Source organism: Crinia signifera, chromosome 2, assembly GCF_055691185.1.
Source record: "Crinia signifera chromosome 2, ASM5569118v1, whole genome shotgun sequence".
NCBI lineage: Eukaryota > Metazoa > Chordata > Amphibia > Anura > Myobatrachidae > Crinia > Crinia signifera.
The window spans coordinates 229053748-229066307 of NC_139218.1; the positions used below are offsets into that span (position 1 = coordinate 229053748).

Here is a 12560-nt window from a genome sequence, read left to right on the forward strand (position 1 = left end):
AGCATAATTGCAGATGGTGATATGGCAATTTGGGCTTTATCTGTAAAGAGGAATGAATTGTTCCTTTCAGAGGCAAATGACACTAAATGATTTATTAGTTACCAGTCCCGCATATTTTGTAATCCAAATGGGCTGTAGATACTGTGTCCAGTTTCTCCACTAATTACCAGAGTTCCTCCGGATAACCACGATTTTAGCAGATGATATTGCTGTGGGATGGACTTTCAGTAATTAACAGCGGACTTGATGGTCTGTGGGGTATGGTGACAGAGGCTCACTCCAAAAACGCGTTTCTCCGCCTGAATTCTGACTCAGCGGCTTCCTCAGTTTGAAGCTCAGTGCCTCATATGCTGTCTTATATAGCGCGATCATTCGCGCGTCTCATTAAACCCGTACTTCCGGGTTTGCGTGTCAAGCCTCGTTTTCGCGTCCTATATATATAGGTTGCGGCGGCCATCTTAATCTGTGCGTGTCAAGCCTCATTTTGATGTTTAGGCCACCTGCAGCCATAGTGACGTCCCGACTCACTCGATTCCAAGCCTCTTTTTGATTACATGCCACCATATTAGTTTCTTTCATTCGCCTCTCACTGTGTCATTTGCCAAGCCTCGTTTTCATTCATATTGCCAACCCCATGATGGTATTTATACGCATTTAGTCCATCTATTTATAGTATCTTCATATACTTTTTAGGGGTACATAACGCCATTGTGTAATAACAACATCACCATATCACCATAAATAATCATAATAAGAATCTTCATATATATATCATTAATAATACCATTAATGGCATGACAATTATAAACATACTATATTGATGAAAAGGGTATATATAAAAAATATATATACTAGTAAATAAATAAATAAATAAAAATAAAAATTAAAATTAAAATAAATATAAATAAAAATAAATATAAATATAAAAATAAAAATGTACACATACAAATATAATGAGAATATAAATAATATAAACCTTACCCCTACCACCCCCACCCACAATATCTGAAGACATCATACCCTTTAGTGGTATACACTCACTCTATACCCAGGGCCCAAAAAACGGGACAATTAATCCATGAGATAATACAGACAGGAGACTATATTCAGGCTATATCTTATCCCTACCACCCCCACCCCCAGTTTCCTAGGACATATACCCTTTTTGTGGTACAGATTCACTCAATAACCAGAACCCATAGAACGGGACTATTATTCCATAGGATAATACAGACAGGAGACTACATTCAGGCTATATACCGTTGAGTTCTATAGTGTCGTTGAGGCCCAGAGGACTCAATGTTCTTAAGCAGAAAATCCAAAAGGCTTCACGCCTGCACAATTGGACGTATCTGTCGCCACCTCGTGGAGTGCTTAGGATTTGTTCTATCCCTATCATTTTAATCCCCTTCATATCTCCCCTCTGGCACCCTGCCATATGTCTATATAAGCTGTTGTTCCTATTCATTGCAGTAATGTTCCTCTTATGCTCCATGTATCTCACATGGAGATTTCTAATTGTGCGGCCTACATACTGTAGACCGCATCCACAGGTTAGAACATAAATAATATATTTCGTTTTGCAGTTAATGAACGTCTTTATAGGGAAAACTTCACCAGATACGTATGATACAATTTTTGTAGTTTTTCTATCCACAGATAGACATGAGACGCAAGAACCCCCTAATCCACTCCCCCCACATTTATGATAACCCTCTGGCTTGGGTGGTAGCCAAGTGGATGTTGTAGCAACATTTTTCCTATTTTTCTCTTTTTTGAAAAAACTGGGTGCCAGTCTTTCTTTTAGATTTTGCGATCTTCTGAAGACTACTGTGTTGTTGAAATCGATTTCCTTATTAAGGATTTCGTCTGATTTCAGAAGATAGAGGTTCTTTTTTATTATTTTCTTAATCTCTAATGCTTTAACATTATACTGTGTAACAAATACAGCCCCTGAATCTTTTTTCTTCTTTTGCTTTTTCTGATTGTATTCTTTTGACTTTTTGTTATGGAGTATAAGATCCTCCCTATTCATTTGTTTAACTACAGCCAAAGACTCCTGTAACAGTTCAGGGGGGTAGCCCTGCTCAAGGAAGGACCGACGAATATTTTCACTCTGTTTATCAAAGGCCAGATTCGTAGAGCAGTTCCTCCTCATACGCATAAACTGGCTCTTTGGAATGTTATTTTTCCATTTATAGTAGTGGCTACTTTGGTAGCTCAAATATCTATTTTGGTCAACACTTTTCACATATGTTTCTGTCTGAATTACACCATCCTCAACTGTGAGCGCGATATCCAAAAAATTAACACCACCCTTGTGATAATTGCTAGTGAACTTTAAACCATATTGATTCTCATTTAAACTATTGGTGAATTTAACAACTGGTTCGTGATCCCCATCCCAAACAAAAATCAAATCATCAATGTATCTTCCATATAGGACCAGGTTCGCCCCGAGATCGGCCTCCCACACATGTTCTTGTTCAAATTGCCCCATAAATAAATTCGCGAAACTCGGAGCGAACCTGGTCCCCATAGCTGTACCAAGTGACTGTAAATAATAAGTGGAATCAAAAATAAAATAATTATGTGTCAAAATAAAACGAATAGACTGTGTTATAAAGGCCACCAGGTCGCTCGAAATCCCAGGATCTTTTTGTAAATAGTGCTCCACGGCCTTAATCCCTAGTTCATGATTGATGTTTGAATATAGTGATTCAACATCACTGGTTATAAAATAATAACTATCCTTCCAACTAATATTCTCCATCATTTGTAGGAAATGTGTTGTGTCCTTTATATAGGATTGTAAATCTTGGATGTATTTTTGGAGATAGCTGTCCACAAAGAAGGAAAGATTATTAGTCATGGAGCCTATTCCTGCAATTATCGGGCGACCTGGTGGACTCTCTAAAGTATTGTGGATTTTTGGAAGAAAATAATAAGTAGGTGTGACTGGATACAAAACAGAAAGAAATTTGTGAGTTTCTTTGGATATCGCGCCCACAGACAGGCCGTCATCTAACATATGGCTGAATTCATGGAGATATTTTTTAGTAGGATCCCCTACCAATTTGATATAATATTTTGTATCTGTAAGCTGTCTGTAAGCCTCTTTAAGATATTCATCGGTTTCCATGAGCAAGACCCCCCCCCCTTTGTCTGCCTGTTTTATCGTAAGACTTGGATCATCTAACAATTCTTTTAGAGCACTTCTCTCTTTCTTGGTCAGATTATCTTTTAATGGAATTTTATCCGATTTGTTACACAGTATTCTAAATGGACTGAAAGTCCATCCCACAGCAATATCATCTGCTAAAATCGTGGTTATCCGGAGGAACTCTGGTAATTAGTGGAGAAACTGGACACAGTATCTACAGCCCATTTGGATTACAAAATATGCGGGACTGGTAACTATTAAATCATTTAGTGTCATTTGCCTCTGAAAGGAACAATTCATTCCTCTTTACAGATAAAGCCCAAATTGCCATATCACCATCTGCAATTATGCTTTTTTAGCAATATATGTTCTGTGTTTGTTTTGTCCTGTATTGTCTTAATCTTAGTGCACTTTGATATATTGTATTAAATTGTATGAGCTAGCCATTGTGTTTTAATAAACCTGTATCATACTTTATAAAAACAGTGTAAATTTAATTTGACTGAGTAAGACAGCGCCTCTTAAAGTGACAGCGACCTAGGTTACTGTCACTACCTCTAGATTCTATACACAGAAGGGCACACACCCTGTATAAGAGGCTGCAAATCATACTGAGCTAAATAGAATTTTCATTTTATCATCGATACCATTATTGGGTTGATCACAACTAGCGCTTCTATTTCTGGTGACCTTAGGGCCACCAACCCCATTCTTGATAGGGCAGGGGGCTGAAAAAGGATGTTGGGGCCTGATGATGGTGATATGACGGTGCTGAGGAAGGTTATGGGGCTGTGGCTGAGCATTATAATGGGGGCTGTGGCTAAGCATGGTGACAGAAAATTGGATTTGGCTGAGGAAAGAGACTGAGGGCAGTGTTGAGGTACTGAGGACAGTGTTGAGGGGATAAGAAAGGAGATGAGATGCTCAAGTGATGAGGGCTGAGGATGGTGATGAGGTTCTGAGGGCCCAGTAAAGGGCGTGGGACCAAGTTTCACCCAGAAATCTGATCTGGATTCTCTAGTGGAAGACACTCACTGGTCTGGACTTTCAGAAGTGACCGGAGAGGCTTTACAGCCATCTATGACAGCCCTATGACGTTGATGGGGTTTGATGGCATGCGCGAGGGTCTTATAAAATGTGTGTGGGTCTGATTGCATATGGAGGAGGATATGCATTTTATTGCATGGGTGTCTAATGGGCATGCTGGAGATTTAATGACATGTGTAAAGTGGTCTGATGACATGTGGAGTAGGTTTGATCACATGTGATAGCATGTGGGAGTGCTGGTAGCATATTTGGGGTGAACTGATAGAATTTGTAATGGGGTTTAAAAACATGGAGAGGAGCATTGTGGGTATGTAAGGCATATGTAGGAATATCTGATGATGACTGATGGGCATTTTGAAAGAGGTAAGATATATCGAAGAGACAAGAGTGAACGTTTGAGGGGCGTAATGGCCATATCCCTTGTTAGAGCAGTATGAGTGAAGATAAGCAGTCTATTGCACATCATGTTGGCTCTGGAGACAGCAGTAATGTAAGACCTGCACTGATTATTTTTGTGAACATTTCTATATAAGGGAAGACTAGATGGGCAAATGAGAAGGTGTAAGGAGTTATGCGAAAGATGTAATGTAAGTGGAATGTGGGCAAGTTAGCATGTGGGGTTATATATAATTTATTATAACCTTTAAGAATAAACATATTTGTTTGTGTTCATGTGTTCTAAAGGTTGTCAAGCTAAGTCTTTGTCCCAGGTGAAAGAAATTCTAACTTTTCTCTGCATTTGTTAATTTCTGATACTAATTCTCCTGGTGCACATGTCAATAAAGGAAACTATGATACCAACATATTGTCCCAGTTAAGATGTAAGTGACACTGGCCCGTCATTGTGCTGCCAGAGCTACTGTATTTGATACCTTGTAAACTCTCACTGGAAAGGAAGAATTTGAATGATACATACAGTACAGCAAAGTATGACAGTACAGTACAGTATGTTTGTACTATAAAATTGAGGTTTCTCCACTTACCTATAAAGTCATTTGATTTCCCAATATCATAATCCCAAACTGTGACTTCTAAAGTTTTTTTTGCAAGGTCACTGTGTTTTATTTCATAACAAAATTCCTGCAAAGATAAAATGTTTACAAGTACTGGTATGTTGGAAATTCGCTAAATGTACACAACCATTTGTAATTGGTAGGCAATAAAATGATGTGCAATTAATTTATATTGTAATTGTTTTCACCAGCAAATTTTACAACACTTACTGTACTTTGGGCCTCATTCAATACCATTCAGAATGGGGCGAATTTGGACCGGGCGTATTCGGTGGTGGTGGTGTGGGGTGGGGGTGTCTGCGCATGTACATGTGCGTGTTTGCACATGTGCAGACCCCGGGAGCAAATGGCTTCGGTGGTTTTCACACTCGCCAAGCTGTCCCCTGAAAATGCTGAGCATTCCCCTACGAACGAGGGTGGGAAGTTGCCTGCCGGGGGTGGGTGGCTGATAAGCGTAAGCGCCCACACCCTTTTCGGCGGACACCGAAGGAAATAAAAGTTAATTTAAACTGACATTTATTTCCAAAGTGGAGAGAAATCATCCGAGGGTCGGCAACCATTGAATGATTTTTCTCCCCTTCCCCTGCATGCAAGGGGATGTGTTCATGTACATTCCCTCGCAGGGGATTTGCATTGGACCACTGTATTTTGCCAGGCAGCATTAAGCTTCTCAGTGAGTAACGAATGACCGCTGCTTACCAAGCTGCATTGAATGACCCCCTTTGAGTGAAATTCTATAAAAGGACGAGAGTGTGTATTACACAGATGATAATGAATAAGCCAGATTACCCACTAAACAATACAGATTATGTCTACCAGTCAGTTTTCTTAGACACCATGAGATCAGTTTACTAACGGTGGTGTTGCCCATAGCAACTAATAAGATTTTAGCAATCAGTGATCTTTTGCATTATAAAAACAATCAGGAAATCTAATTGATTGCTGTGGGCACCACATTCACTTGTCTGTTTTATAAACTTTAGATACTGCTGGACTACTGCTTTCATAAAATGAGTACAAAAAAACACAGAAAAACCTAAAAAGTAAGAGATTTTATAGCTTTCATGGCAATAAATACAGGTTGAGTATCCCTTATCCAAAATGCTCGGGACCAGAAGCATTTTGGATAACAGATTATTCTGTATTTTGGAATATTTTTAGATTTCAATTAGGTATTTTGCATTTATGTTGTATAAACCCATCAATTACATGAATACACACAGATATATATTTCATTTACACATGAAACAAGATTTTAAAACATGAAACAAAGTTTGTGTACTATCTCAGGCACTGAATTTGAATACCAAGCAATCATTTTCTGTCACATATTCAGTGCCAGTTACATATCGTGTCCACAGTAGTGCCAGTTACATATCGTGTCCACAGTAGTGCCAGTTACAGATGTACCCAGTATTTTTTTTTTTTTTTCAAAAAAAAAAACCCCAACAAATTCTGGAAACTATGGTTTTTTGGAAACATTTGGATAATGGGTATTTGGATAAGGGATACTCAACCTGTACTATGTAATGCTTAGGTTTGTTATGGATTATCACAGTGTATTGATATTTGTTATGCTTTACCGGGGTGTTGTGTGTTACCATTGTACAATGTTTTAAAGAACCAGTCCCACAAAACTTGGTTTGCCTTTAAATTATTGCAATTTTAAAACATTGGCCATTCCCTTCAGTAACTGGCTAGTGCCTGCAGTTTGCAGGCAATTACACTTACTCCTGGGTCTTATGCTGGGTACATGTAATGAACAGGATATTGGGGCAGATGTATTAAGCCTTAACAAGAGATAAATGCAGGGTGATAAAGAGAGATAAACATCCAGCCAATCACATCCTTACTGCCATGTTACAGCCTGTGTTTGATAAAAGTCAGTAAAGAGCTGATTGTCTCGACGTTTATCTCTCTTTGGGGCAGATGTATGAATCTGCCTATAACGTTTTGCACATAACGAGTCCCGCTTCTCCAGCATAACGTGGAGAAGCGGGCAAACGTTATAGGCAGATGTATTAACACCCACCCCCCCCCAAAGCTGATAAGGAGAGCCGTTATGCCCAGCGTGAACGTCTCTCCTTATTGGCTCCCCGCACATGCGCACTCGCAGCCCCCCCCGGCCAGTTTTCTGGGCATGCGCGAGATCTCGCTAAAACTGCGAGATCTCCAGCGCAGTTCAAGCCAGAAGCATGGCTAGAGTTGTCCCCACAGTGGGGGATAGGACAATGCTAGCCCTGAGCGAATTAACGCCTTGAAGGCTGTTAATACATCGCCCTGGCCGCTAATAACGGGGGGATTGCAGGGGACAGCTGCGCCGAGCGTAACGCCCCTTTTCCTTTCTTCTAGCAGGTAAGTATATTAACTGTAGGAATGTCCATGGCAATGTTTCATTCTTTTAAATATTAGGTGCTTTATTTTACAATAAACATTAAAAAGGTACAGTATATGCAAAAAACATTACATTAAGCAGTACAAAGGTGACTGACACAGATCACAGAAATAAAACAATTTTATTAAACTGGAGCGGAAAAAAGCATCTCATCCCAGAGAGTTTCTTTCTTCAGGCTGCCTGTAACAAATCTGAATTTACTTGCAAACTTTAAGCTTATCTAATACCGAACAAGATGTATGTATATATATATATATATATATATATACTAGGTGATTCATCGTGCCCTATGGGCGCTCTTCACACCGTCGTAAGGGGCTGCGCACCCTTAATTTGTGAATGTTTGTATTGTGAGAAATATGGTTAGAATTGTATGAAAGATGCCCTGTATTGCAACTTGAGTTATAGGTGAAATGTGTTAAATAGAGAGCATATGATTTGGAAGGGGGTGTGTATTGTTTTGTTTAAAAGCGGTTGTTTAGGTGTGTGTGTGTGTGCAATAGTATAGTAGAGTGTTTTTGGGTCAGCGGCTCCCCACTGGTGGAGGTCACGACACAGGAAAACAGGAGGCTGGGTAGTGATAGGGGTGTGTGGGCATGAGGGGGACTAAAGAGGAGGGTGGGGGACACTGCAGCTTCTGCCAGTGGGTGAGGGTCCAGTGTGGCAGCACAGGAGTACAGGATGGTGGCCCTGAGTCAGTGTCTCCTCCTACTGGGTAGGAGTTAGGTTGCATGAGAGCAGGAGGCTGGGCTATGAGGCATGATAGGGGTATGTGGGCAACACAGCGTCATCGACTCCCCAGTGGTGGAAGTTATGGTTCAGGAGAGCAGGAAGCTGGGTAGTGATAGGGGTGTGTGGGCATACGGGGGACTAAAGAGTAGGGTGGGGGACACTGTGCAGCTTCTGCCAGTGGTTGAGGGTCCAGCATGGCAGCAAAGGAGTACAGGACGGTGCCCCTGAGTCAGTGTCTCCTCCTACTGGGTGGGAGTTAGGGTGCTTGAGAGCAGGAGGCTGGGTGGTAAAGCATGATAGGGGAATGTGGGCAACACAGGTTGAGCGGGTCCCCACTGACGGAAGTTACGGGGCAGGAGAACATGAGGCAGGGCAGTGATAGAGGTGTGTGGGCATGAGGGGTAGTAAAGGTTTTTGGCTGTTGCAGAGTAAGGATGGGCATTGGTGCAAATGCCATCGATGGTTGGCATTGATGGTGATTTTGCACCCTGCAATCGATAGTAGTAACATATTACTTGGATAACCATCGATACCCTGTGTACAAGTGACATCAAATCACTGTACACAGTGATAAAACAAGGATGCACAGCCACCCGTCACTATCTAACCGAGAATACCACCATTTCAAATGTTCAGATCAATTTCATTATGGACAATATTGACTTTATTTTAAAACACAACTATTTCTGGTATAATGGAACATTCTACAATCAAGAACAAGGGACCGCAATGGGGACCCCCTTCGCACCAAGCTATGCAAACCTGTTTGTAGCTTGGTGGGAAGATAACAAGATCTGGTCCAACAATGATCATCTGAAAAACATTGTCTGTTGGAAAAGATACATTGACGACACATTTTTTATCTGGGATGGCCCACAAACAAGTCTAGAAGAATTCATCACACATATGAACAATAACTCACTCAATCTGGAATTCAGCACCAACTTCAGTAAAAATATGGTCACATTCCTAGACCTAGAAATATACACAAAAAATAACAAAATCCACACAAGGACACACATAAAAGAATGCAACGGCAACAATATGCTAGCTTTCAATAGCAATCACCTCGTCAATGGGTTAAAAACATACCGGGAGGACAATTCAGGAGAATCAAAAGAAACTGCACAGAAGACACAGTATTCAAAGAACAAAGCGAAGACCTGAAGAAAAAATTCCTTGAAAAAGGATACAAAGAACCCTTCCTGACCGATCAAATCAGCAAAATCACAACCATAGAAAGAAAGGATCTTATCAATTACTCTACAAAACCAAAAACAGAAATGCCAATCACATTCATCACCCAATTCAATAGTAAGCATGAACAAGTAGAAGAAATCTTAAATAAACATTGGCACAAACTGCTACTGGATGAAAATCTGAAACAAATACTTCCCCCAAAACCAAAAATAATCTACCGAAAAGCTACTAATGTGAGACAGAAACTGACCAAAAGCTTTTTACCGCTACAAGAACCAAAAAGCAAGAAAACAAATAATGGATTCTTCCACTGCACAAAATGTAAAGGAAGCAGAAATCAAAAAACCTGGAACAAAACCAACCAGAACATTCGCATCCAATCAAAACAAAAACACATTCCAAATAAAGGAAAACATGTCTTGTGAAACAGAAGGAGCAATATACCTTCTTGAATGCCCATGCGGCTACCAGTATGTGGGGCAGACAAAAAGAAAAATCAAAATACGGATCGCTGAACACCTCTACAACATCAAAAGAGGATTGCAAACCCACAGTGTATCAGCACACTTCTCTGAAAAAACACAACAAAGATCCCAAAGGCCTCACCTTTATGGGCATCCAACATGTGAAAACCCATTGGAGAGGAGGAGACACAGTGTCCAATTTGAAAAAAATCGAGACTAAGTGGATATACACACTAGATACTCTCATACTGAAAGGCCTCAACATTGACATTGAGCTTAAAGCATTCCTCTGAATCCCTGCCCCAACCTCCCCCCGTCATCTCAATTGGGTACCTTCTTCCCCCTTTACTTATACTTCACATCTTGTCTATTTTTATTTATTTTTGTCTATTTTTATTTTTATATTTTATTTGTTCCTATTTTTATTTGTGTTTATTTTTTATTTTTATTTATTTTATTTTTCCTTATTTTTCCTTTCTCTTCTCTTGATTTTGCCTTCTATCTATTTTTATTTTATTTTTATTTTTATTTATATATTTATTTTCCATTGTTTTTAAAAAAAAATCAAAGACCAAATGCCAGCCAACAGCTAAAGAATAGCCCAAGAAGACCATGAGGTTCCCGCTGGTTATACTTAACTTCCGTTTTTAGACTTCCGTTTTTATCAATAAAGATTGTCCTATATAAAGAAGAAAAAAATGAAGCCACAAACATCCTTGAAAAAGCACCGTTGTGTAAAACGCGTTGGTTGAACTAAGAAGCCCCCAGACGGAGACACAGAGCAAACCCCCGCCAGTGCCGCTGCAAGCGCAAGGTAAAAGCTGGCAGGTGACGTCACTTGTGAAAAAAACTCCGGAACCCCGCCAGAAAGGTACTCAGCCTGCGTCTTGCGGCAGTACATACTTAGTGCAGGGTAAGCCAGCCTAGCTCTCACCTTACTACTGGACTGCTTCCACAAACTCCAATAAGGAGTGTAAACATCAATTTGGTCGCGTCAATTTGTTTTTATTATTTTATTTTATTTTATCTTAATATTTTTTTATTTTTTTATATATATATTTTTTTATTTCAATTTATTTATTTTTATTTTTATTTCATTTCATCTACACCTCTTTACTTATCTCACTGCTATTTATCATTATACTATATATATATACCTGCTTCTGCACTCTGCATATCTACGGTACCCACCCACCTCCCTCTCCTTAGCGCTTGTAAAAACCTCACTAGGAGGCTGTATAATAGTGGTATGTGGGCAAGACATTGATAAACGTTGTGGTGCTGGTGCAGAGGACCGTCGGGACACTTCTGGCAGTGGGGGAACCTGCAGCGCGGCAGCTAGGGCCGGATTTCCCACCTAGGGGTGGCACCTGCTTGTGGCGGTACAGGATCCCCCATTCTCACGGGGGTATGTGAAATGCGAGAGCGGGGTCGAGGGGGTCCGCTGGGGGGGGGGATTGCCAGAAGGGGGTCTGCAAATTGCGGGAGGGGTGCGGGGATCTGTGATTAGTGGGAGGGGGCGGGGGTCTGCAAATCGCGGGAGGGGGTCCGGGTGATGGGGGGGTTTAATCGCGGGAAGGGGGGGTCCGCAAATTGCTGGGCCAGTGAGTTGCGGGAGGGGGGGTTGTGGGGGTCCGTGAATCGCGGGAGGTGCCTGGGGGGTGTTTTCAAAATCCTCGAAGGGCAGAATAGAAGTCATTATACATGTGACATTTACCTGTGGGTATACTTTTCCCATACCAATATATGGAGTAGTTGCATGGACAATTGGACGTACTATGGCCCTTATTCTGGTTCATTCTGGTTCATCCGCAAAGGCAAATTCCTTCTCAAATGAACAACACCATGTGCACTGCAGGGGGGGGGGGGGGGGGCAGATATAATATGTGCAGAGAGATTTGGGTGGGTGGGTTTTACTTAAAAGTGAGATCTATATTGCAGTGTAAAAATAAAGCAGTCAGTGTTTTCCCTGCACAGAAACAAAATAACAAATGTAACTCTCTCTGCACACGTTACATTTGCCCCACCTGCAGTGCACATGGTTTTGTTCATTTGAGAAGGAATTTGTCTTTGCCAGTGAACCAGATTAAGAGCCTATATTGTATACATTTGTTGAGCAATAATATATATTGTTACTAGCACGGCGCCCACGATTTTAATCTTATTACATCATTTTGATCGCATCGCATGCGACCACATCGCATGCGATGCGATCGATGCGATCAAAACGATTATTTCACTGTACATGCACCCTGATGGGTGATTAGTATGTTAAATGCACCCCCATTGTTAACACCACCGCCACTATTAACGCCAACCCGAAGCGCGGCGAGCGCAGCGAGCCCCTAGGGGCGACGGTACGTGTCCTCCGACCTTTTCATACCCCCACTATCCACGTCGGCGTGGAGTTGATTTTATATAGTGTGGTGAGTGCAGTGAGCCACCGAGCCCGAAGCGTGGCGAGCGCAGCGTGCCCCGCGAGGATAGTGGGGTATGAAAAGGTCGGATGACGCGTACCGTACCGCCGCCGCTGGCTGCCCTCGCCA

At 41.2% G+C, this 12560-nt stretch overlaps 1 protein-coding gene across 3 annotated transcripts in view; it reads right to left on the reverse strand.

Annotated features, from left to right (window-relative positions):
- The window catches only part of DOC2B (double C2 domain beta), a 590856-nt gene that overhangs the window by 2026 nt on the left and 576270 nt on the right, over positions 1-12560 (reverse strand). For all 3 annotated transcript variants that reach the window (XM_083173977.1, XM_083173978.1, XM_083173979.1), the window contains one exon: positions 5194-5290. In XM_083173977.1, coding sequence (XP_083030103.1) covers positions 5194-5290 — 97 coding nt within the window. The remainder of the gene's footprint in view (positions 1-5193; positions 5291-12560) is intronic.